Below are 27,084 nucleotides of genomic sequence, written 5' to 3'. Positions count from 1 at the left end.
GTGGATGTGATGGAAACCAGGGATGGGAAAGGGGAATGGAAACTTTGAGGTTGCAGTGGAAGAGAACAGCAAGAAAAGGAGAGGAGGGGTGAGGTGGATTCCTGGAGACCACCTACCTCCAGAGAAGGAGGAAACAGAAGCAGGAAAGAGGGGTTAGAGAGAGTGGGGGAGTCTGGAGAGTGTTGCTGAAGCTCAAGGCAGGGAGAACGGGAAGCATCAAGACTGGTCAGGGCTGCAGCACACATAGGGAAGGAGGGGGATATGGAGCCAGAGATGGAATGCTTTGCATTCAAGAGCTTGTCTGTGACCTGCAGACATGCAGTTTCTGGAGAATGGCGAGGGCAGAAGCCAGATTGCAGGGGCTGGAGGCGTCAGAGTAGAAGCAGCACGTGTGGGCCTGTTATGGAGAGTCCTACGCTGCAAGTTCACAGGGGGCTTTTACTTGGTTTTAAGCATTTGTTTTTTAACTCTTAAGAATAGTACCATATGGCCGGGCGTGGTGGGTCACACCTGTAATCCCACCACTTTGGGAGGCCAAGGCAGGTGGATCACCTGAGGTCAGGAGTTTGAGACCAGCCTGACCAACATGGAGAAACTCCATCTCTACTAAAAATACAAAATTAGCCAGGCGTGGTGGCGCATGCCTCTCATCCCAGCTACTCAGGAGGCTGAGGCAAGAGTATCACTTGAACCCGGGAGGCTGAGGTTATGGTGAGGCGAGATCGAGCCATTGTACTCTAGCCTGGGCAACAAGAGTGAAACTCCGTCCCAAAAAAAAAAGAATAGCGCTGTAAAGTAGGTATGACTATTATTTATATTCCTTTATTACAGAGGAAGAAACTGAGGCTCAGAAAAGTTCAATGAGCCAGGTGTGGTGGCTCACACCTGTAATCCTAGCACTTTGGGAGGCCAAGGCGGGTGGATCACTTGAGCCTAGGAGTTTGAGACCAGCCCGGGAAACATGGTGAAAACCTGTTCCTACCAAACATACAAAAAATTAGCCGGGCGTGGTGACACGCGCCAGTGGTCTCAGCTACAGGGGAGGCTGAGGCACGAGAATTGCTTGAACCTGGGAGGCAGAGGCTGCAGTGAGCCGAGATCGCGCCACTGCACTCCAGCCTAGGTGGCAGAGCAAGACTGTCTAAAAAAAGAAAAAAGTTCAAAGACAGCCTAGAGTTGGGCAGCCAGGATATGGCAGAGCTGGGACTGAGAGGCAGAGTCAGTGATGCAGTCAGAAGAAATGTTCGGCAGGGGGAGCATCTCCCAAACTGCATTTATATCGAGGCCATTTGGTCGTTTTACTTGATCAACGCTGACTTAGGAGTTTTACCCATCCCACCCAGATGAGCCACCTGCCCATCCTACCTCCCCCCTTAGCAGCATAAACAGCTTTATGTCCAAAGGTCTCAACTGGTCATCTTCACTTGAGAAGGCAGGGTGGAGCTATTATAGGCCATGGGCCAGCCAAAGTCCTTGGTTACACACAACAGAAATCAAATCTTAAGCAGAAAGGAGTTTTTTTGTTTTTTGTTTTTTGGAAGGAAATGCTTACATATTGGACAAGAAAGCTCTAGAACTAGTTTTGGAAAAGGAGGCAGGAACCTGGGGAAGCTGAGCAACTGTCCCCACTGCCCTAGGCATGCCATAGGAGCACTGTGCTTAGGGGGCCCCTGCTGTCACTACTGAACTTTGAGCACCACTGGCCCTGTTGAGGTCTAGTTATGAGATGTTGCTGTTCTCACCACGGGTAGCATAGCTCCTTCACACTTCGCTTCCTTGCCTCACTCACTCAAAAGCAGACTCATTTGGCTGGGCCTGTGTCACCTACTCTATCACTAACTGGGTATGGAGCAATGGAGTCTCTGGCCTTCTCCCTTCCATAGTGAGAGGACTTAGTACTCCCTAGACATGGGAAGGAAGGTTCAGGATCTGAGCATCCAAAAGAGTAATAAAATCCCAATACATGCTCCCTTTTCCATGGCCCATGTGTTTTCACGTGACACTGTCTCACTGAGGACACCAAATTGTAGTGACAATTGTCCAATCTATTGATTTGTTCTAGGTCAGGCGATGAGCCTGGCTGTAAGCATACTGAAATGAACATGAATCTCACTCTCCGGTGGCAGGAGAAAATAATTTGAATATGCTGTGGTTTGTAGTACCACACTGGAGAGAAGCTGGGGGATGCTTCCCAGCAATAATGATGATGATGGTTGACCTGGTGTCTGGAGAGAAGTAGTGGTCATGCAGAGGACAAGGTGGGAGGAGCAGCATACATAAAGGCGTAGAGAGGTGAGGCTCGGGCAGGCCAGTTTGGATTCATCCTGTGAATCCAGGCAGAGGAAGGCCAAGTGAATCTGTATAAATAGGTAAATGGGAAAGAGTCAGGTCTTATAAAGATAGTCATGGAGAAAAGAGATTGAAGACAAAGTAACTCCTGAATCCTGCCTCAGGAGTCCAATCAGAGACTGGATTCAGGAGTTACTTAAGTATAATCAGTAGGATTTGGGAACCAGCTTACTGTGTGGGATAAAGAGAAGACTTGAGAATGACACCGAGATATCTAGCTTGGCCACTGGATAACATTAATTAAAATAACAAGTGCACATAAGATCATAAGAAAGAGCAGATTTGTACAGGGAGTGGACAGTAAGTTTAGATTTGAACTTACCACATCTGAAGTGATAAGCCAAAACTTTTGGCCCTGGGCCAACTCTCCTGGAGAGAGAAAGTGAGGCAGGAAGACTGAGTACCAAGAAAGGAGTCCAGCAATAAGAGACATGTGAATAATGACCAGAGGAGCACTGAGGAGCAGGATTAATTCATTCATTCATCATTCATCCAAACTCAGTGCACAACTGCTGTGCACCAGGCAACATCTATGTCTCTGCTTGCAAGATGTGTTTCTAGCTGGGGGTGAGGTAGACAGTAAGCAAACAAACATACAGTATATCAGATGGTGTTAAGTTCTGTGGAGAAGAATGAAGCCAGGGGATTGGGCATTCAGGGGATGAGGAGGTGGTCAGGACAGGCCTTACCAGTAATGTGACAGGCTCTGGTTCTTGTTCAGGTTGTATGGAATGGAGCCCAGGCCTCATACTTTGCAGGTGTTCTCATGGGCTACCAGGGTTGGGGCCATTGTTAGAGGCCTCATAGATCATTTAAAATACTTGGGAGATTTGGTCTGCACCTGGAGAAAGTGAGCTTTCTTGGGAGGAAGAGGTAGGTAGTTACCAGAGGCCCATGTGCAGAGTCCTGTGGGCTTGGCAGTTTGGAGGTGGCCCTGTTGCAGAGTAAGTGCTCTGCAAATGCTTGTTGATAGTGCCTGAGGAAATGCTCTGACAGTCTGCTGTGGTCCTGGCAAAATGACTTTTGGGCAAGTCACATAAGATACTGGGACCTGGACTTCCTCATATCCAAACTGGAGCTCATACTTCCAGGCTGCAGGGCTAATGTGAGTTGGAGGAAGCTGCTGTTTTTGAGGGGTACTGATTGGTTACCCCCTCTCATCATCCCCACTGTTTTTCCAGGGTTCCCAGGATTTACCCAGCAGGTCAAGGAAATGCTATTAATTTTTCTCTATTGAAAGGATGGGCAGAGCTTATGGACCCTGTTTCACAGAACAGGAAGCCAGGAGCAGAGACATGAAGTTGCAGGTGATCCTGAGCCCAGGCCCTGGCTGTGGAGGCCTGTTTAGTGTTCTCTCCACTGGCAGGCCGGGTACCTCAGGATGAGCGTGTGTTTTCTGAGCACTCAGTAAGCAGGAGGCCCTGGGCGCAGCACACTTTCAGGAGTTGGTAGTCTCGTTGGGATGTAAGCCTTACACTTCATCTTCAACCTCTTGGTATTCCCTGAGGAGAGCTTCTGAGAACTGGGCACTGGGGTGACAGGGTGGAGACACGGTCCATCTCTACCCACTGGGCGAAAATTGCTAGAATCATCTATAACGTGCTACAGGGACTAGGGGAGGAGTGAGCTTAGCAGGGCTTTTAGGAACAAGAGGATCTTGTATTTACATAAAGTAACTTTGAAACAGTCAAATAGAAATTAAAGCCCGCTTAGTCTCCCTCCATTTTTCCACAGTGCATCCTTCATACACACGTTGCTACTTGCTCCTCTCCAGCCACACTCCTCTATCTGCACAAGCAGTTTCCTCCTCCTGGAAATGCTGTCCTCCTCCTCCATATCTTGGCTGCAGCTACAAGACTCCATCCATCTCCTTTCTGCCCCCACTCCCTTGAGAATCTGCCACTTCCCCCTCCAGACTCCTCCTGAACTTTAAAAGTATTACTGTAACTCTTGATTTACCCACCCTTTTCCCCACTGACCATCTCCTTTTGAGTTCATGGACCATAACTTACTCATTTTCACCTCCCTAATGCCTAGTTTAGGGCAGCACACATGGTGGGTGCCCAGTAAAGGTTTGTTGAGTGGAATAAAAGAGGTAAGAATGAAGGAACAAATAATCATAAGTTCCCAGCCCAGGCTATGTGGACATTACTCATCATGAAGCTCAGAGGAAGGAGACACACTTCTGGCTCCATGTGGTTGAGAAGAGGGGACATTTGAAGGAATGAACACTTGAAGAGGGTGCAGTGTCGTGTCTCAGACGAAAGGAGCCGATGTCAAGGCTGTTCCAGAGACGGAGCAGTTGTGCTGATGCAGCACATTCATGGGAAACACAGTGCAAGATGAAAGGCAGGCTGCTGTAGGCCAACCTTACCTGTCCTTGAATGCCAGGAAGTTCTTTATCTCTGAAATGCTGAAGGATTTTGAGCAGGGGAGCCACAGAATTAGAGTGACTGATATAACAGAACTTTGATTTGTGCACAGCAGGAAGGTGCAAGTTTTTGGTGAAGCAGATGTGTATTTATTGAGCTTCTATATACATATGCTGCTTCTAGCAGATGGTAGCTACAGTGCTGGTCACCTAGGAAAGACAAGAAAAACTGTCCCTGCTCTCAAGTCATTCATGTTAGCAAGGAAGGCAAGACAATAAAGCAGGCTGTTTCCCAGCACTGTTGGGGTGGTGTGGAGAGACTTTAAGGAAAGGTTTCCCAAAAGTTATGATACCTGAACTGCATCTTCAAAGAAGATCAGAGGTAACCAGTCGAAGAAGGTGGCATGGGAGAGGCACATTTCCAAGTCAGTGGTTTGTACCAAATCATAGAGGTTTGGGAGGCAAATTAACAAATCATAAATAGTTCAAGGTGGATAGAGATAGGGGGCGTAGACCTCATAGGACTCTGGGTGCCACACTGAGGAGTTTGAATCTTATCCTAAAGACAAGGATGAGCCATTGAAGTGTTTTGATTGAGAGATTTGGTTGGATTTTTGTTTTACAACGATCACTTGGCAGCCTGCAGAGAATAAGTTGAAGGGGGAAAGGTTGGTGTTTTGGAGCCAATCTGGGAGGCCATTGTTATAATCCAGAGAGGATGACAAATGTCTGAGCTCGGACAAGGACAGAGCTGGGGATAGACTCGAGGTGTTTAGGAGGTAGAATCCTTAGATTTGGCTAACCCATTGAAGGGGGAGGAGAGGGGAGGGGGAGAAGTGATGGATGACTTCTGTCCACCTTATGGTAGATGCTGTTCAGTGACCTGGGTTAAAGAGCAGATTTGGAAAAAGATAAGGACTTCATGGTGGATAATGAATTCATTTGCAGTGCCTGAGGAGTGTCTAAATAAGGTGGTAAATGGTAAGTTAAGATGTAAGTCTGGAGCTCAGGAGAGAGGCCTGGGGTAAGATGGCAATATAGGAGTTAATTAAAACCATAGGAAGGAATGAGATCTCCCAAGGAGGTTTTGTTGACTGAGAAGGACTAAGGACAGAACCTTTGAAAAACCACCTTTGGAAACACCAGGGATACTGAGGAAGAGGAAATCATGAAAGAAACTAGAAAGGAGTAGTAAGAAGTGGAAGGAAAACCAGGAGAGTGTGGACTCTGCAAACAGGAGTGTCCAGAAAGGGATCAGTTGTGTCTAGTACCACAATCAAGTCAGGTCAGGTAAGGATTGAGTTGTAGCCTTCAGACTTAGCAAAAAAGGAGGTCGTTGGTGACCTTGACATGTTCACTCTTTAGTGCCTACAGAGAAGAGGATTTAGTTTAATTGGGCAAAGAAGCAAAGAGCAGGTGAAGAGGCTTCTCGATGGTGCAGAGGAAGTGCTAAGGGCCTGCATTCAGATCCTGTCCATGAGCAGGGAGAGAAGTTCTGGGTGAGGAAGCCAAGACAAGGCAGAGAAGCTACTCCATGGCTGTGGGAAGAGCCGAGCTCAGCGCCCACCCTGCTGTGCACTCATCTGCAGAGCAGCTCCCAGTTTCCTTGTCTGTGAAATGGGGATGTATGGTACCCAGCAGGTGCACAGAGAAGGGGTCAGGAAGGTAAGTCAGAGTTGCTTTGTCAGTGATTGCTTTGGGGGTCAGGATTAGAGAAGAGTCAAAGACAGTCCCCCATTTGAAGCCTAGGAGAGTAGTGTGTCCTTCGTAGAGAAGAGGGGGTGAAAAGGAGGAAGATGAACTATCATTTGAAATATACCCCAAACAGTGTTTACCGTACTACCCTAGGAAAGAGAAGAATGTTTTCCCTGGGATATTGTAGTCCTTATTTTGTAGAGAAAATGAAAGATTTTTTTTCTTTGGGGCAAGATGAGTGGGGATCAAAATTTTCCCATCATTTTATTCAATTATATAGAAATACAATAGGAGAAATTCCCCTGAGGTCATTTCTATCAGTTGTCACTTTATGTCCTGGAACTCTGTAATTACATAATCTGGAGCTGTAAAGCCCTTGTTTATCTGTGCACCTGGTGGGACATTTTGAGAAACTCTACCCCCGTAAAACTGGTTGTTCATAGTCTTCATCTCTATACTGTGTTTACTTTTGTGGCATTTAAAACATGTTTAATTGTTAAAGTTGAAAGTTTTTTTTAAATTTTAGATTGGTAACCTTCCTTAATATGTTGTTTAAATCAAAAGTGATTTATCATTTGTTTCTACAGATAATCAGACAGGCAAACATAAAGACAGAAGAAAAGGCTCACTAGACGTCAAAGCTGTTGCCTCCCGTACAACTGAAGGTGAGTGACCAAGACAAGAGAAAAAAAATGTGATCAAATCACTGTTGAACACATGGAGCCCTGCTGTGCCTTGCCCAGTCTCATCCTGTCTATCTCCAATTCTCAGGAGAAGAGGGAACCCTCTGGAAACTAGTGTTCCATTTTTCCCTCTGTGGACTCCTGCCAATGGGCTCCATTCTGAGCCTTTTAATGGAATCAGAAAATAAAGAAAAGGAAAAGATACATTCCCATATATTCTATAGTTGCATTTCTAAACTGTAACAGCAGAAGATGTCAATTCATCTGCTATAATTGTTTGCATTTGATAATTCTTAAAGATCTATCCCATCGTGGTTTGCAGTTTGCCATGGAAACTTTTAGAGAGAGGTGAGCTCGATTTTGGAATTGTGAAAGAACCTTATTCAGCAAATATTATTTAAGTTCTAATTGAAATATACTTTTTAAAAAGAATATGTAGGTGCATGGCCTGAATGACCTAATTTTTAAAATGTAATAAACATTGCTTATACAGAGTGTAGATGCAGGTATTACTGCTAGCTGTATACATTATTTGGCCCAAAAATGAATACAGAAGGATACAGAGCTGTTTGTACTGGTTCAAAAGACAAACTTTTCCAAGGTGATACCAGCTAAGATTACACAGTAGGGATCAAATGCCACCCTGTCATCCCTCACAGATTTGTTATAAGGCCCAGATGACATGCTGTGTACTCCTTGCACTGGAAAGACCATACAGATTACAACCCTGCTTTGAGGGCAGGATTGGGGTGGTGCCAGTGAGGAAGCAGTATGGGGTTATGGGAAGGACTGTAAACTTTGGTGTCAGAATGACCTCAGTTCAAGTCCCAGCTTCATCTACTCTGTGTAGCCTTGAGGGTGGACTTCTGTGTTTCCATTGCCTTATCTGTAAAGTGGGGATAATTTACTGTCTACAGAGGATTGTGTGAGGATTAAATGAGTGTGTGTGGTGCCTGGTGAGTAAGGGTAGGGACTCAGTTAGTGTTAGCCGACATCGTCATCTTCATTGTAGCTGTCGTGATTACAGTCCCAGACTCTCTGCAGTCTTGGAGCAGCACAGAGCAGGGCTGAGGTCCCTGCCCAGAACAGCCTTCACTCACCACATGCTAATGTTTGTTGATCCTTTGAATTCCTTGGTATATTTCTATGTTTTAATAAATATTTTTTCTTGTAACTTTTTATCTTTATGATTTTTGAGTTATAATTTACATACAATGAAATTCACTTGTTTCATCTCAATGAGTTTTGACAATTCTATGTGCTCATGTAATCACCACCCAAAATAGATATGGAAAAGCCACACACACAAACACATCATTAACCATGCAGAAGCAACCACTGATTGCTAGCACCATAAATTAATTTGGCGTCTCCTTGTGCCTCATAGAATTGGAATCGTACAGTATGGCTTGTTTGTGTCTAGCTTCTTGAACTTTCATGTTTTCAAGGTTCTTCCATGTTAGGTATGTCATAGTTCCTTCCTTCTTATTGCTCAGTAGTATTCCCTTATAGGAATATACTACAATTGGTGTACACATCTTCTTATTGATGGACAGTTGTTTTGTTTCCATTTTGAGGCTGCTAAGAATGAGGCTGCCATGAACATTTTTGTACAAGTCTTCTTTTGTGGATGTATATGCTCATCTTCTCCCTAGAAGTGGGATTGCTAGGCCTTAGAGCAGCTGCAAATGGTGCTCTCCAGTTTTATTCTCCAATAATAGCTCCAACATATTGCACCATGTTACTCTCCTCACTCATCTGTGAGAGTTCCAGTTGTTCCATGTTTTCCCACACTTGGTAATACCAGAATTTAAAATGTTAGCCATTCCAGTGGTTTTAATTTTAATTTTCCTTATGACTGAAGTTGGGCACCTTTTTATTGGCCATTTGGATAATCCTTTTCTGAAGTGCTGTTCAAGTCTTTTGCCCATATTGATAATTGGGTTGTATATCTTTTTCTTGTTGGTTTGTAGGGATTCTGTATATAGTCTAGGTATGGAATATCTGTGTATCACAAATATATTTTTTTAGTCTGTGGTTTGCCTTCTCCCCTCTAAATCGTATCTTTTGATTCTTAATCAAAGAACAGAGGTTCTTAATCTTAAGGAAATTCATTTTATCAGGTTTTATATTATTACTAGTGCTTTTTGTGTCCTATTTAAGAAATCGTTCTTCATCCCAAGATCATGAAAATATTCTCCCTTGTTTTCTTCTAGGAGTTTTATTGTTTTATCTTTTGTTTTAGGTCTTTGATCCATTTTAAATTTTTATATCTGGTGAGGGTAGAGATCAAGGATGACTGCCCCTGACCCTGGGGAAATCCAACTGGTCTATCACCATATTGAATAAACATCTTTTGCAGTAGCACCATTATTATAAATCAGGTTACTACGAATATGTGATCTGTTCCTGGACTCTATTCTGTCCCACTCTTCTGTTTGTCTATGCTTACACCAATATCACAATCAGCTACTTATATAGTAAGTGTTGATATCTGATACCTGGTAGTAAGTAGTTGTTCTTCTTCAGTGTCTTGGCTGTTCTAGATCCTTTGCATTTCCATGTCACACTTAGAATGAGCTTCTTAGTTTATACACACACCCTCCTGGGATTTGTTTTCAGAGTGCCTTAAATCTGTAGATCAATTCGGGGAAAATTGAAATCTCAGTAATACTGAGTCTTTCAAATCATGAACATGCGATGTCTCCATTTATTTAGGCTGTCTTTGTTTTCTCTCAGCAGTGTTTTACATTTTCATTGTAGAAGTCATACTAATCTTTAATTAGATTTATTCTTAGGTATTGATGGTTTCTTACGCTGTTGTAATGGTGTTACTTGTTTAAATTTCCAATTGCTTATTGTATATAGTCATAGAAATACAATTGATTTTTGAATATTGACTTTGTATATCCAAGAGCTTGGGCAAACCTACAAACTCACTGTAAAAGAAGAGGAGTGCATTTATAGATTCTTCAGGGCTTTCTGTATACACAGTCATGACAATCTTTATACTTTTTTTCTTACCTTATTGCTCTGTTTGATTTTTTTCTAATTCCTTTATTTTTTAATTGACAAGAATTATGTATATTTATCATGTACATGATGTTTTGACCTATCTGTACATTGTGGAATGGCTAAATCAGGCTAATTAACATATTTATTACCTCATACACTTTCATTTTTTTTGTGGTGAGAGAACACAAAATCTACATTTAGCAATTTTCTAGAATACGTTGTTATTAATTGTAGTTACCATGTTGTACAATAGATCTCTGTTGTTTGTTACAAGCATATGTCAATTATTTTTAAATGAAAACAAGTCCTTTTATGACAGTGAGAAAATAGCAGTTTTTATTTTTGTTTTAATGACATTGTTGGATAAAATGGAAGGTTGGCAATCCTATAATCACCAAATTTTAAGAAGTTTAGTTGGGCCCCCAAATTTAAAACATTTGAGACCTTGTGAATTGGTTAACCTTGGACGGTGTCTCTCCTTGGGCCTCAGTTTCTTCATTGGTAAAATGAGGTTGATACATCAGTCTGTGGGACAGCCCCCGGTCCTGTAACGTCTTTGGAAAGCAGCATTTAGCCTGATGGGATTGTTCGTGGAGATACCCAGGACTGGACGTTAATGTTTTTCCTGCCTATATTGTCTGGGCTTCTCCTCATCACAAAGGAACCATATCTTGACAGGAACAACAACAATTAACAAACTTTACAGCCTAAGAATTGCTGCCTGCCTCATTTAAGATATTTACCTAATCAGTCTAGATTAAACCTAATAGTGGGAAGCACCAAAGGGTACCTTGAAAAATTTAACCAGAAATTTGTGTATTTTAGTTGTTGGTGAATTGAATGTATTGCTCCTGCCATATATGAAACAAAGAGCATTGTGTGGCATTGTCTTCCAGAACATTTTTACTCCTAGAGAATGGCAAGCTAAATAATTATAAAGGCTTATTGTCATAGACACAAAAAGAGGCTGTTTGACTTTGGCTTGCTAGATTGTTTCCTCTGTTTTCTCTCTGGCCTGTGACGTCAGAGGTTCAGTCCATGGGGTCATATGTGCATCCTAGTGCCTAGAACTGAAGGAAACAGAATTGGTTATGCCAGAACCCCAGGATTGTTAGGATGGGAACGAAGCTCAGTAAACTCAGTTCTATCCTGCCCCTTCATCATGCAGCCGAGCACACTGAGCCCTCTGCTGTCAAGACAGGTGCCCAGGGCTGTGCACACCCTGATTTGTGCATCCCTTTCTCCACAGTTTCCAGCCAGAGACGACACTCTTCTATGGCCCGGATACATTCCATGACGATTGAGGCGCCCATCACCAAGGTGAAGCAGTTTGTGGTCTGTCTCCATTGAGCACACATACTCCTTGTTCTCCCCAAGGATCATTTCCAGTGAGAAGAAACAGGGACCTGCAGTAATGAGAATGCTGTCATAGTTGTATGGTGCTAGTAGCCTCCTCTGAAGAGAGAGGATGTGTGATGTCGGCATTTTAACTAGTCTTAAGTTGGTATTAATTACTATGGCCAGATTGAGTCCTGTTGGGTTTTGTTTTGTTTTGTTTTTGCTGTTGTATTTTAGAGATGGGCTCTCTCATTTCTGTTGCCCAGGCTAGTCTCAAACTCCAGGGCTCAAGTAATTCTCCCACCTCAGCCTCCTGAGTAGCTGGAATTATAGGCATACACCACCATGCCTGACCCTCTCATTGTTTTTTAGGTTATGAAACTCAAGTATTTTCTTTCCATAATGTAGGTAATCAATATTATCAATGCTGCCCAGGAAAGTAGTCCCATGCCTGTGACCGAAGCCCTAGACCGTGTGCTGGAAATTCTAAGAACCACTGAGTTATATTCACCACAGTTTGGTGCTAAGGATGATGATCCCCATGCCAATGACCTTGTTGGGGGCTTAATGTCCGTAAGTATATTTGACTAGACTCCTGGCTACAGCCTGTCTGTTCTTGGTGGTTTTCTCAGAGGTTACTCATTTAAACAGATCTCTTTGAAGAGACAGGCAGGGCACTGTAGGGTTCAGTCAAGACCTAAACTCTCCTCCATTGCCTGGGTTCTTCTATTCTCTGGCCAAGCACCCACCTGCTGCCTGCCTCCTAGGGAGAGCTTAGCTTGGAGCAGAGCAGGGAGGAATGTAATCCTGACAGTCTGCTGAGCCAGTTCTCCAGTGTTGCTTAGGGCTTCTACAGTAATTTATCTAAATAAAGCTTGTTTAGTTGTATTAAAGAGCTTGAAAACTGGGACAGTGCAGAATAGAAAGACTGTCTTTCTCCCGCCATATGTATTTAAAATGATGCCAGGGGGTGTGACAGTTTGGCCTTCAAAGCATCCCACACACATTTGGATGACTGTAGGAAAGAGGAGTTTGGGAATCTTTCACTAGAAGGGGGCTTTGTGCCATAGACTCTTGAGGGGTCCTGGATGCCTCCTTCAGGATGTCTGGTGTAGAGCTCTCACAAGAGAGGGACAACTTTGTGCAGCACAGATTACTCAATTGCTGTCTGTCAGCTTTTGTCTTGGTCAGAAGCAAAATCCACCTCCTTCCCAATTCATGCTTTCTGAATTCACTGGATTTTATAAAAATAACATTCCAGGCAGAAATCTAGAAGGTAGAGTGTTTCCAATGCTGATAATATCTAACTGTGGTCTTGCCTCTTTGAAACAGAGGCTCCTCCAGACTGTAGGTGAGAGATGAAAATGATGAGGGATGGGGTAGGATAGTGTTCTGGAGGCGAGTAGATGAGAATAGCCACAGGACTGGAGAAAAGGGGCTGCTAAGAGTCCGGGTTTGGGCCAGGTGGTCTGGAAGCACTGGTGAGGAGCCCAGGAGAGTCACCGGCGGGAATGAGGTCCCTTAGAAGGTGAGAGAGGAGCTAATGTTCCCAGGAGAACCTTGTGTCCTCAGAGTGAAGAGAGTGGCAGGAAAATGGAGGAGAAGGACTGAGGGCAGAGCAGAGTTGTTCCTAAGAAACCAAATGGTCCTGGAGGGCAAGCAAGAATGCTGGGCTTAAGGACCACCCACCCCTCAAAAGATGCAAGCTCACCTCCCGGGCGCTGACCCTGGTCCTGAGTTTAGCTTCCAACAGGGCCAGGACCATCCTTCCCAGCATTAGCCTGTTGTGTTCTCCAATAAGTGACTGAGGCCAGTAGTTGATCACAGGGGTGGACCCGCTGGGCCCCGGGCAGCCTTGAGTGGATTGGTGGAGAGGGCTGCCCTGAGCTGTCCTGTGGGGGGACCACCTGGAGTTTCCAGGAAGGAAAGAACAGTTGTGACTTTTCTCTTTCTTGTTTCCTTGATTTTTATCAGGATGGTTTGCGAAGACTATCAGGGAATGAATATGTTCTTTCAACAAAAAGTAAGTTTTTCCTTTTTAATTTTTTAGATCACTATCTATAATACTGCAGTTTAGCTTAAGTGATGAAAATAACTTTTTCAGATAAAAGTTTTTAAATAATTTTTCACCTCATTAAGAAGTTTCTTGGTATATCATAAAGTCTCAGAAACAAAGCAGCTGTCCCTGAGGCAGTACTGTCCTCCCTAAGAAACAGTTAATCCTGGCTGGGAGCGGTGGCTCACACCTGTAATCCCAGCACTTTGGGAAGCCGAGACAGGCAGATCACAAGGTCAGGATTTCGAGACCAGCCTGGCCAACATGGCGAAACCCTGTCTCTACTAAAAATACAAAAAATTAGCCAGGCATGGTGGCAGGTGCCTGTAATCCCAGCTACTCAGGAGGCTGAGGCAGGAGAATCACTTGAACCCGGGAGGCAGAGGTTGCAGTGAGCTGAGACCGCACCACTACAGTCCAGCCTGGACAACAGAGTGAGAGTCTGTCTCAAAAAAAAAAAAAAAAGTTAATCCTTTAAAGCCTATTAATTTTGTTCTCCAAATTACATCACTTTACAGACACTCAAACGGTTTCAAGCAATATAATCACTCCCATCTCCCTTGATGATGTCCCACCACGGATAGCTCGGGCCATGGAAAATGAGGAATACTGGGACTTTGATATTTTTGAACTGGAGGCTGCCACCCACAATAGGTGAGTTCATGCAGACCTCAGCAGAGGGAGAACTAGATTCCCAGGGCCTGTGTGAAGAGGCTACCTGAGGAGTGTGGATTGTGCACAGGGCTGGTACCTGGTCAGGGAGGGGCTCTGAGGAAGGAGTAGCAGGGCACCACGTGGCTCTGAGTTACCAGGGCCTGGGATGGCTTCTCAGGTCTCATCTCAGTTTGGGCAACCTGTCCCCAAGATAACCCCCTGACTTTTTCAGGCTCACCTTGAGTTAACCTTCTGATACGTTCTACTTCCCCATCTCCCAGCACAGCCAAGGAGAGTGGAAAAGAATACTCCCTTGGCACATGAGTCTTTAAGCACCTGGTTTACATCCTAGTGACATTACATCCATGTGAATTGGGCTAAGGCAGGTCAGTTTAAGTCCTGTGATCACCTCTGGATACTGCCTCAACACAGCCAGTTTCTTGGCCTTTAAAGGCAAGGGCCAGATGCTGGGTCAAGGTGATTTCTCAAGTAAGAACCTAACTTGGTGGCCAGCTGGTCACCTCCGGGGAAATCCCCTCATACTGTAACACCCACCTCCAGAAAGGTGTTGAGAAAATTCCATGGCATACGGCAGTATCTGGCTCATAGGACATTTTCAGGAAATGTTTTCTTATAGGCAGGGTGTCTGGCCAATGGCATTGGTCCAGCAAGTCCAAAGGAGAGGATGGTGTTCAAGGTGGTACAAGCTTAACCTGGAAAAAGGATTGTTGTGACAAATTCAGTAGTGCAAGTAGGAAGCTGAACCTGGAAGGACAGAATGAGCAAACTCCCCCCAGCAAATCAGGAGCCCCAACGAGGCTGAGGCCAGAGCTGCTATGGACAGCCAGTTCTCACCTGTGCATCATGGTCTCCTGAGGGCAAGAAGTGGAACCAAAGTTTGTTTGCTCCACCAGAGAGAGGCCAGCACAGCCCAAGCAATCTCCACTCTGCTGCCCTGCACTCCCTGAAATTTGGCTTGGAACCTATTCAGGCCTCAAACACTTGGCCTATTTGTTTGCTTTTGTTCTAATATTGTGGGGTTTTTTCTTTCTATAGGCCTTTGATTTATCTTGGTCTCAAAATGTTTGCTCGCTTTGGAATCTGTGAATTCTTACACTGCTCTGAGTCAACACTAAGATCATGGTTACAAATTATCGAAGCCAATTATCATTCTTCCAATCCCTACCACAATTCTACACATTCTGCTGATGTGCTTCATGCCACTGCCTATTTTCTCTCCAAGGAGAGGATAAAGGTGAGTTGTTGTTTACATGCCACGTTTAATGGGCAGGAACAGTGGGGAAAGTCTAGTGTTCCTGCCTCCACTAAGATACGTAGCATGACTGCTCACGTGTGCAGCCTGGCACAGGAAGGGCGAGGCCACACTGTAGCTTTGGGAAATAGATGTGTTAATTCATGACATAATCCCAGCCATTCCATGAGGGTACAAGAGGCAGGAGGATTTGGTCCCAGAGGAGAAACCACAGGATAGGGCTATTCTTCTGGGGGTCTCACTCCAAGCCTGTACACTAGTAGAGCCAAGTAACTGTTGGATATCCCCACTTTAGGGCCTGCATCTGTACATCAAAGTCTGCAGGGCTCTAAGGCCAAGTTCATCATCTCTGTTCCCAGCACTGCTCCCACCCAGGGTTATCTACCTAATCCAGGGTTCCATTATCCAACCAGATACCCAGGTTAGAAACCGAGAGTCACCCTTGGTTCTTTCCACTCCTCAACCCCCAACATCTGGTTGATCATCTGACCTTGCCTCCTGTCACACCTAAATGTTCTCAGATTCATCTCTCGCTGCTGTCCCAGTGAGGCCCCCTGCAATCCTTTCCCATCTGGGCAGTTCCAAACTGGAATTCTTGCCTACCCTGCCTCCTATGGAACGCCCTTACCCTACTGCCAATGTGATCTTTCTGAAACAGCACACCTGACACTGTCATTCCCAGGAGCAGCTTCCCACCTCCCTCAGGATTTAAACTTTAACCTCTACAGCTCTCCACACTCACCTCAACAATGAGCTCCTCTCATCATTTCCTCTCTTCTCCCTCAGTCACAGGCCACTTTTGGGCCATGCCAAACCACTTTAGTTTCTGAAGCTTCTGCCCTTGACCTGTTGCTCCCTTGGCTGGGGCCTAGATGACTGCAATCATGCAGGGCCAGGGCAAGTGGCTCCTGCCCACATTTCCTTCTCTGTATCACGGGACTGGCATTTGGCAGAGAGCAAAGTAGAAGATGACATCTGGCACACAGAGGAAGTGAACAAGTGTTCATTCCTCACCTTGAAGGGTATACCTTCTCAGAACTTTCCCTGCTCCCTCTAGTTCTTATTTCTGTTTTTGTTGGTTTGTTTTCCAGAAAAAAATCAAATCAGACTGTAGGTAAAACAGGTGTCCAGAGGAGGGACTGTTTTCTAAATTACGAAAACAAGTAACAACAGAGGGACGTCTGTGTCAATATGGCTCAGTATATAAAGAACCCAATTTTTGCTCTATTGCTTTTAAAGTACTCTATAGACAACGTACAAATATATATTTAGAAAGCTAACTGAAAACAGTTTTTAAGAGCATTTATTGAAATGTCATGGTGGCTCACACCTGTAATCCCAGTACTTTGGGAGACCAGTGCAAATGGATCAGGAATTCGAGACTAGCCTGGCTAACATGGTGAAACACCATCTCTACTAAAAATAGAAAAATTAGCTGGGCATGGTGTTGCAGGCCTATAATCCCAGCTACTTGGGAGGCTGAGGCAGAAGAATCACTTGAACCCAGGAGGTGGAGGTTGCAGTGAGCCAAGATCATGCCACTGCATTGCAGCCTGGGCGACAGAGCAAGACTCTTGTCTCAAAACAACAAAAAAAAAGAGCATTTATTGAAATGTAATTCACATACCATACTATTTGCCCACTTAAATTACTGAATTTTAATTTAAATCAATTTAAATAAATTTGCAAGGCTGATTTATTAGCTAAACATCTTCAAGAGTCTGTAGGGTATTTCCAAAAATGATCTTATACTGGGACATAATGTGTTGAACTTCTAAACTTCATAAGCTATATTTTCTAACCACAACACAACAAAATAGAGTAACGGTTAAATTTAAAATGTCAGCTACAACAAATGAGAAAATATTCTTAATAATTTGGGGATCAACAAAGAAATAAAACCAAAATGACATTAGTTAGAAAACAACAAAAATGAGAAACTTACCTATCAAAACCTATAGAATGAAGTCAGTTATATATTTAAAGGTTTATGTTTTAAATGCCCTAATTACTTCAAAAAGGGAAGAAAAAGAACATGGGAAGAACAAAGTGATAATCCAGTGTGGCTCTTGGAAATAACCAAGAAAATAGATGAAGTTCTAGCCAAACTAGTTAAGATATAAAAACACAAAAATATACAAATTTAAAGCAGAAAATAGTAGAAGTACCGCCCACATATGTACTAAATCAAAAGCTTTAAAATAGTTTCAATGGAATGTTTTAATTAAATTGATGTAAGAAGTATTTAAAAAAGAGACCAATAACATGGAAGTAATTTTAGTAATTTTTAAATTATTATTTAATTTCTTCAAAAGTTGGCTCCTGACCCAGATGGATAGGTGAATTCTTTAGCCCTTTAAGGAATTTTTCCATGTTACATAAACCTTTTCAGAGCCTTGAAAAAGATGGAAAACTTCCAGATCATTTTGTCAAACTCACAAAACTCTGACATCAACCTGACAAAGATAGCACTAAAAGGGGGAAGAAAACTAAGGCAATTCCCAGTTAATGTAAGTGGTGCCTATTTTAAATTTTATTTAAAATTGTTTCTCTCCTTTATTAATACTAGTTTGTGTTGGTCTAAGTCAATATCTCAGACTAAGGACTTTTTTTGTGATGGGTCTAGAGAAAGACTGGCTGAGGAGGTGACTCCTATCTGTTGAGAACACCTGTATTTTGGTAAGTCCTTAACTTGTGTGAGACTAACAAAACTATGCAGAAATATAACTGTTTCAGGGTGGAGGTAGGAAAACTAGATTTGCTCACGTAGTATGCTTTTCTTAGAAATCTGAAATATTCTTACCTGAAAGTAATAGGGGAGAAAGAAAACTATACAGAAGGCTTCTTTGCCTTCAGTGTCATACCCCCGTATTTAAAAGCTGTCTTGTTTTCAGGAAACTTTAGATCCAATTGATGAGGTCGCTGCACTCATTGCAGCCACCATTCATGATGTGGATCACCCTGGGAGAACCAACTCCTTCCTGTGTAATGCTGGAAGTGAGCTGGCCATTTTGTACAATGACACTGCTGTGCTGGAGAGCCACCATGCGGCCTTGGCCTTCCAGCTGACCACTGGAGATGATAAATGCAATATATTTAAAAACATGGAGAGGTAAGAACAATGACTGGGGAGTGTGTTGATCCCTCTCTGTCTTTTTTAAACAGCTATGTTGAAATATAATTCACATCTTATACAGTTCACCCATTTAAAGTGTACAAAGTATACAGTGGGCTGGGCATAGTGGCTCATGCCTATAATCCCAGCACTTTGGGAGGCTGAGACAGGAGAATCACTTGAGCCCAGGAGTTTGAGACCAGCCTGGGCAACATAGGGATACTCTGTCTCTACAAAAGGAAAAGAAATTAACCAGGCTCGGTGGTTGTGTCTGTAGTCCCAGCTACTCGGGAGGCTGAGGTGGGAGTATTGCTTGAGCTCATGAGGCTGAGGCTACAGTGAGCCATGATCACACCACTGCACTCCAGCTTGAGCAACAGAGCGAGACCCTGTCTCAAAATAATAACATGTACAGTGGTTTTTAGTATATTCATAGTGGTTTTAGTATATTCATAGAGTTGTGCAACTCATAGTATATTCAATTTTAGAATATTACCTTTGATAGAACCTCAAATTTATGAGCAGTTCCTTTCCATTCCCCCAACTGTAGTCCTAGACAACTACTGATCTACTTTCTTTCTCTATAGATTTGCCAGTTCTGGACATTTTATGTAAATAGAATCATACACAATGTGTGATCTTTTGTGACTGGCTTCTTTCACTTAGCACAGTGTTTTTAAGATTCAGCCACTTTGTGTCTTGATGTTTCAAGACAAAGTATAATGCCGATATCTTGAGCTCTTAGAGACTCAGAGAAGCAGTCATCTATCTCCCTGAAGCACTCCACGCTGCCCTCCCGTGCTCAGCGTACATCTCCTTGGCATTGTCTCTGTTTACATGTCACTTCCTTGGGGAAGCCTTCCCTGATCTCTCATGCTAAGTTAAACCATCTAATTATTCAATCCCAGATTTCTTCATAGCACATACCACATTTCTTAATTATTTTTTAATTATTTGCATAATGTCTGAATAGATTCTTAAGCTCTGTAAGGTCACAAGGGTCATATGTCACTGTGCCCTCAGTGCCACAGTGTTTGGTAACTTAGTGAATATCAGTTGAAGAAGGAAAAAACATTGTGTCATGAAGAATACTTATGAATTTGGATTTTTAAAGAAGAGGATTCTTGATTTTGTAAAACTCCCTTGTGCCATGTTCTAGGATTTCAGAGGTGGAGTTAAAGTAGTTTCTATTTATATTTGCTTATAGATACATCAGTTATCAATGGAAAACCACATGAGACCCTATTAACTTTCTAGGGAAAGTTTTCTACTCAGCTGCAGAAAAGGGGTTGAATAGAGACTTTATTTCATATTCATTCATACCCCTTCAAGAAATGAATTTTTTAAAGTACTAAAGTAAAAGTAAGGGTTAGAAATAGAGGCATCAAGTACTCCCTATGATTTCTCAAGCTATCAAAAGATTGGTCCTCACATTCTATGGGCACTAAAATTGTTGGGGCTCAAGGTACCTCCATGTGGGGTATATTTTTTCTAACCACAGATCTCTACATTGACAAGATAAACACTGCAACTATAAAGTTTTGCCTATAGCTTTTGGTTTTAACTTCTGTTTGGGTTCTCCTTGCTAACAATCTAGGCACTACCCCATAACTTCCATATCTTTTTAAAATGTGCCTTGTGACTTTCAGCGGCATTAGATTTATAGCTGCAGAGGACACATAATCTGAATAACAGATTGTTTTCAGGAGTACCTGGCTGGTCGGGATCAGTAATCTGTAGCAGCCTCTAATTTGTCATCGAAAACAGGAATGACTATCGGACACTGCGCCAGGGAATTATCGACATGGTCTTAGCCACGGAAATGACAAAGCACTTTGAGCATGTCAACAAATTTGTCAACAGCATCAACAAACCCTTGGCAACGCTAGAAGAAAATGGGGTAAGGGAAACTTACTGCAAAGAGAACCTGTGTTTGGGGCCCTAGTACTGTTGGGTTATGGAGACACATGGGCCATGATATCAGCCACAGAAGTGTTCCCTCAGTGAGTATATTAGGGTTCTCTTAGAGGGACAGAACTAATAGGATATATACACACACACACAAAGGGGAGTTTATTAAGTAATAACTTACACAATCGCAAGGTCCCACAATAGGCTGTCTTCAAGCTGAGGAGCAAGGAGAGCCAGTCTGAGTCCCAGAACTGAAGAACTTGGAGTCTGATGTTCGAGGGCAGAGAGCATCCAGCAAGGGAGAAATGTAGGCTGGGCGGCTAGGCCGGTCTCTCCTTTTCATGTTTTTCTGCCTGCTTTATATTTGCTGGCAGCTGATTAGATGGTACCCACCCAATTAAGGGTGGGTCTGCCTTCCCCAGCCCACCCACTCAAATGTTAATCTCTTTTGACAAGACTCTCACAGACACACCCAGGACCAATACTTTGTATTCTTCAATCCAATCAAGTTGACACTGAGTATTAACCATCACAGTGGGCTCACTGAATTAGTTTTTATTGGTTAAAAAATTATTTAAAGTGCAAAAACTTGGCAGGAAAAAAATTAGCACATCTAACTAGATAGGAAAACTCGAAAGGAAGGTCAGATTTTAGATAAGCTAACTTTAGACAGGTAAGCTATTCCTGCACCCTTTCTCACTAATATCCCCCTCCCTTCTTTGCCATTCTGTGATCAGTTGGAGTCCTTGATATCTCTTTCCAGCCACTCCCACTGGGCACATATCATGGTAGCAGCAGCTATCCTCTCTTGGTCCTCACTTAGAGGAGTGTGTGGATTGAGAAGGACACTGTATTTGTGTCACAAGGGTGACATTATTGTTGCCCCTGTTTCTACATTTGAGGCATGGAGTCTACAACAATTGCTGGGCAAGGATAACATTAACCCTCTCACCAGTCAGGAGACTCCAGCTGAGGAAGCACACAGGCCCAAGCTCCCATCATTTGCTTATCTGTAGAATGGGGATAATAAGTCTCAAGGCATAGTACTGATGAGCATGGTACATGGTAGGCACTTAAGAACTGGTGCCTATTATACTAGATTATGTCATCAGCAACTTAAAGAATATGTTCTTTCATGAACCTTCTTCCTCTGAGGCCCACATTTACTGAACATGTTGGCAGCAACTCACAGTCTTCTGTACCACCCTCCTCCCCAGCTCCTATCACCATCCTGAGATATTTGCCACACACAGGGATGACTTATCCTCGCAGGCTAGGATCACAATTCCTTGACTTCTAACTCCATTTTACTTCTGCAACTCATTTGTTTGGCCACGGCCTTTGTCTACCCCCTGGCTTTCTAGCATATTACCCCATGACACTTACTTTGTTTTAACCTGATGTTGAGAACTCTGTTTCCTCACCCTTTCCTGTTCTCTCTGTTTGTCAGCCTGCCTCTGACTTCACTCTCTTTCCAAAGACTTTTAACGCAGAGGTGCCTATACCAGCCTCTTTTGTTGCCTCCTGCCCTGTCATTCTGGATAGGGCTGATTGTCACCTGGCCACCACTCCTGGCTGACTTCATGCCACAGAAGGAAACCACACACCTCACAGACTTGGTTTCCTCTGTCTAGTCTGCACAGCCCCTAGACTTAGCTGAGTTCTCTGCTCCACTTAACATTATAGTTCTCATCTCTGTTGTCGGTACGGGGGGTTACTTCTGAGAGACTGAAAATCAATATCCAGTGGGTCAGAGCAGGAGAAAGGAAGATAAAAGAAAATAGTTTCCAGGCTGGCAGTACAAAACTATAGTCACACTGCAGGTATTAATGGATCTGAAGAAAGAAGTGTCAGCACAGAGCTGGTCACAGTGGAAACCTGGAGCGACAAGAGCTACTGAAGTGTCACTGGTGTAGTAGTCATTTTGGCACTCTCCAGGAAGCGTGGGAAGCCTAGAGTCAGGATGCCACCTGCCCGTCTTGATGGCAGATCTGTTCCCTCTGAGCTGGGACTATCAGGCCTTCTTAGGCTACTGCTGTTGCATATTGAAATCATATGACTAACTCCTTTGGAAGGGTGCTTGATGGGCACGGAATCAGACTGAGGAGACCTGCTTGCCTCTGGTCTTTTCCATTGCTCTCTGCCCCAATAACCTCTAACCTGAATTCTCTTCAGAGAGCCTACAAATAGTGGTTCTATTGCATCATAAATTGATCCATATCCAGTGGGGATCCTTGTGATGCAGACAGCACATGGTACTGTGAGTGGAAGGCAGCCTGGGACTAAAGGCAGACCTTAAGTTCTTATCCTGGCTCAGCTGGTTGCTTTGGACAAGTCACTTCACCTCCCTGAGTCTCAGTGTCCTCATTTGTAAAATGTAATCAGTAGTACTTTTCATGCTTACCATTACATCTTCTTGTGAGTGCAGATCAACAGAGAATGACTGTTAAGTCATTTATACATCAAAAATGTTAGGTGTGATCTTGGGAATCTGCCCTGTCACAGGACTGAGTTGAGAAGTAGGGAGCCTGTTGGGCTACAAGAGCCCATCTGTTGTGAGGGCAGAGAAATTTATTTTTTTCAGCTCATTCTCTTTTTTAATAAAATAAAAGACAAAACCAGTCTTTGAGTTCTTACCAAGGGGGAGAGAGAGAGAGGAAGAGAAAAAAAGGCAATGGTGAGAAAGATTTAGTGAGAGGAAGAGAAGAAAGAGGCAAGGAAAAGGGGAACAGCAGATATACCAACCCCTAGTGCTACCCTCCACTTCTAGGTCCTGTTGGAATATCACTGAGCCTGGTTTTCTCCTGTGTAAAATGAGAGGCCAAGCTCAGTGCTCAAATATCCTTGGCACTGTTTCATGAGATCCTTATCCTGACTAGTGCTCTTTTTGTGCTTACAGTGGTACAGACCAGTAAGAGTGGGCTTGGCACCAAGGGTCCCATTTTGATTGCTTTGAATTCCACTCATGTTTCAGGAAACTGATAAAAATCAGGAAATGATAAACACTATGCTTAGGACTCCAGAGAACCGGACTCTAATCAAACGAATGCTGATTAAATGTGCTGATGTGTCCAATCCCTGCCGACCCCTGCAGTACTGCATCGAGTGGGCTGCACGCATTTCAGAAGAATATTTTTCGCAGGTAAGATGCTGCCTTTTTTAAGTTTCTAGAGAGAGAGAGTTAAAACCCATAAAATCATACAAGATAATGGACTTAACACTAGGAAACAGGGTTCTAAACAAAATTCTGTCCTTGTATTGCATGTTTATTGGTAACAAATTTTTTTCTTCTCTAAGAATATTTTTATTTTCCCTTTATTCTTGCAGGATATTTTTGTTAGATATAGCATCCTGGGTTGATGATTTTTTTCCTGAAAGTACTTTAAAGGAGTCATCTGGTCTTCATATTCTTTCTGAGTGGAAAAAAATCTCTGGGGCAGAAAAAAAATATTAGGAAATATACTGGCCAAGATTATTCCAGATCTGGTGGAGGGCATATGCATATGCATACAGATTCAAGAAGCCCAGTGAACCTTAACCATGTCAGATGTGTCATAGTCAAGCAGCTAACAAGGTGAAGATAAATCTTGAAATCATCCAGAGGAAAAGTGATACATTACTTATAAGAAAACAGTGATTCTTACGTCCTCTGACTTCCCATCAAAAACTATGAAGGCCAGAAGACACTGGAACATCTTTAAAGTGCTGTTAGCTTTGGGAGGACAAGGTGGGAAGATCACTTGAGCCCAGGAGTCTTAAGAGCAGCCTGGGCAACATGGTGAGACCTTGTCTCTACAAAAAAATTAAAAGTTAGCCAGGCATAGTGATGCACTCCTGTAGTCCCAAGCTACCTGGGAGGCTGAGGCAGGAGGATTGCTTGAAGCCCAGGAGGTTGAGGCTGCAGTGAGCCATGATCATGTCACTGCACTCCAACCTGGGTAACAAAGTGAGACCCTGTCTCAAAACATACAGCTAACATTATATTTAATGGCATGAGATATTGAATACATTCTTAAGATTGGAAACAAGGTAAGGGTGCCCATTCTTACCTCTTTTGTTCAGCATTGTATTGGTGGTCCTCATCATTGCAATAGACAGAGGAGAAAGAGGTTTAAAGAAAAAAAAGTAAGACATACATTTGCTTCTGTTTGTAGGTGACATGATTTTATGTAGAAAATTCTAAGAAATATACAAACAATTATTAGCACTAATAAGTGGATTTGACTTACCAATGTCATTGGACATAGCTCAATATACAAAAGTGAGTTGTATTTTATGTACTGGCAACAAGCAATTGGAAAATGAAACCAAAAGCCCAGTCCCATTTACAGTAGAAAATTAAAAAATTAAAATTACTTAGGAAAAAATTTAATAAAAGATGACCAGAACTTTACAGTGAAAACCATAAAACATTGCTGAAAAATTTAATGAACACTTGAATAAACAGTGAGACATATCATGTTCACATACTGGAAGGCTCAGTGCTAACATTCACTTCTACCCAAATTGGTTTTTTCAATTCAATGCAATCCCAATCAAAATCTCAGTGGACTTTTTTTTCTGTAGAAATCAACAGACTGTTTCTAAATTAAATATGAAAATGAGAAGGACCTTGAATAAGCAAAGCAAACTTAAAAAATAAAAAGTTGGAAGATATGCCCTGTTTGGCTTCAAAACTTAAAATAATCAAGACAGTGTGGTGCTGGCATGATGATAACAAGTACAACCATGGGACAGAATAGAAATCCAAGAAACAGATCACATTTATATGATCAGTGGCTAATGTGAAATTTTTTCAGCAAGTGGTGTTAGGATAATTGGATATTCCTATGCAAAAAAAAAAAAAAAAAAAAAAAGACCCACAATTCCTATCTCATACCATAGAGAAATTCATAGACCTACATACAATAGCTAAAACCATAAAGCTTTGAGAGAGAAACATACCAGAATATCCACAGTGACGAAAGTGGACAAATATTTCTTAGATGCAGAAAGCAACAACCAGCCAGGTGCAGTGGCTTATACGTGTAATCTCAGCAATTTGGGAGGCCAAGGTGGGAGGATTACTTGAGTCCAGGAGTTTGAGACTCAGCCTCGGCAAGATAATGAGACCTCATCTCTAGAAAAAAAATTTTTTTTAATTAGTTGCCTGTGGTGGTGGTGTGTGGTGGTGGCACATGCCTGTGGTCCCAGCTGCAGGAGGATTGCTTGAGCCTAGGAGGTTGAGGCTGCAGTGAATCATGATTGTACACTGCACTCCAACCTGGATGACAGAGCAAGACTGTGTCTTAATAAAAAGAACAACAACGATAAAAAGAAAATTTGATAAATTAGACTTCTTCAAAATTTACAAAGTTTGCTCATTCAAACACACCTAAGAAAATGTGCAGGCAAGCCATACTGGAGGAAAATATTTACAAATTATATTTGAAAGGACTGTATCCGTAGATATATAAAGAACTGTATTTGAAAGGACTGTATCCGTATAAAGAACTGTAACTCAGTAATAAAAGATAAACCACCCAGTTTATTATGGGCAAGTATTTGTCCAGACACTGCCCCAAAGAAGCTATTATGAAAGACCAATAAGCATATGAAAAAGTGCTGAACATCATTAGTCATCTGGGAAATTCAAATTAAAACCACAGTGAAATACCACTACACACCCAATGGGATGGCTAAAAATGGGAAAGGCTGACACCACCAAATGAAGATGCAACTGGAATGCATGCATCTGTGATAGATGCATAGAACGCTACAGCCACTTTGGGAAGCAGTTCAGCAGTTCCTTTTTTCTTCTTTTTTTATGGTAAAATTTACTGTTTTAGATCTGTGTTTTCTTCCCTTCGTTCTCTTCATGTGATATATCACACTGATTGATCTTCATGTGCAGAACCAATCTTGCATTTCAGGAGTGAATTCCACATAGTCATTGTGTATAATCCTTTAATATGCTGCTGAGTTTGGATTGCTAGTATTTTATTAAGGATTTTTGCATCAGTATTTACAGGGGATATTGGTCTGCAATTTTCTTGTAGTGTCTTTGTCTGGCTTTGTTATTAGGATAAGCTGGCCTCATGGAATGAGTTAGGAAGTACTTCCTTCCTTTTCAATTTTTCTGGAAGAGTTTGAGAAGGATTGATATTAATTCCTCTCAAAATGTTTGGTAGAATTTAACCAGTGAAACCATCCTTTTTTGGGAGGTTTTTGATTATTGATTCAATCTCCTTGCTAGTCATTGGTCTACTCAGATTCTGTTTATGATTCAGTCCTGGTAGGTTGCATATTTCCAGGAATTTAGTCATTATGTTGGCATACAATTGTTCATGGTACTCTCTTACAATCCTTTTTATTTCTGTGAAACCTGGAGTCATGTTCCCACTTTCATTCTGATTTTAGTAATCTGGGTCTTGTCTTTTTTTCTTAGTCCATCTAGCCAAAGATTTGTCAATATTGTTGATCTTTTCAAAAAATTATCTTTTGGTTTTGTTGATTTTTCTGTATTGGTTTTTCTGTTTTCTGTGTACTTCTGTTCTTTATTATTTTCTTCCTTTTGCTAGCTTTAGGTTTAGTTTATTCTTTCTATAGTTCCATAACATGTTAAGTTAGGTTGTTGATTTAAAA

General features: G+C 42.5%; 1 protein-coding gene and 1 long non-coding RNA gene across 9 annotated transcripts in view; one reads left to right on the top strand and one right to left on the bottom strand.

Moving 5' to 3' along the window:
* The window catches only part of PDE8A (phosphodiesterase 8A), a 155,046-nt gene that overhangs the window by 118,495 nt on the left and 9,467 nt on the right, over positions 1–27,084 (top strand). For 4 of the 5 annotated variants that reach the window (XM_077937737.1, XM_077937736.1, NM_001266644.1 and 1 more), the window contains 9 exon segments: positions 7,003–7,080; positions 11,363–11,433; positions 11,860–12,024; positions 13,426–13,474; positions 14,026–14,161; positions 15,218–15,416; positions 18,329–18,546; positions 20,317–20,449; positions 23,435–23,602. In XM_077937737.1, coding sequence (XP_077793863.1) covers positions 7,003–7,080; positions 11,363–11,433; positions 11,860–12,024; positions 13,426–13,474; positions 14,026–14,161; positions 15,218–15,416; positions 18,329–18,546; positions 20,317–20,449; positions 23,435–23,602 — 1,217 coding nt within the window. 5 annotated transcript variants of the gene reach the window in all.
* Positions 10,422–27,084, bottom strand: part of LOC106999271 (uncharacterized) — a 54,095-nt gene continuing 37,432 nt past the window's right edge. Inside the window, exons 3-8 of one of the 4 annotated variants that reach the window (XR_013395909.1) lie at positions 25,405–25,579; positions 24,510–24,538; positions 20,642–20,676; positions 14,717–14,874; positions 13,163–13,358; positions 10,422–11,519 (exon numbers count right to left, since the gene is read on the bottom strand). This is a non-coding gene — a long non-coding RNA (uncharacterized LOC106999271). Of the gene's footprint in view, positions 11,520–13,162; positions 13,359–14,716; positions 14,875–16,176; positions 16,410–20,641; positions 20,677–24,509; positions 24,539–25,404; positions 25,580–27,084 lie in introns of all 4 variants that reach the window. The other 3 variants (XR_003731404.2, XR_013395910.1, XR_001446064.3) reach the window with 3 other exon arrangements.

The sequence above is a fragment of the Macaca mulatta genome, chromosome 7 (assembly GCF_049350105.2).
Source record: "Macaca mulatta isolate MMU2019108-1 chromosome 7, T2T-MMU8v2.0, whole genome shotgun sequence".
In the NCBI taxonomy this organism is placed as follows: Eukaryota; Metazoa; Chordata; class Mammalia; order Primates; family Cercopithecidae; genus Macaca; species Macaca mulatta.
This window is presented reverse-complemented; position numbering and strand designations above follow the sequence as displayed.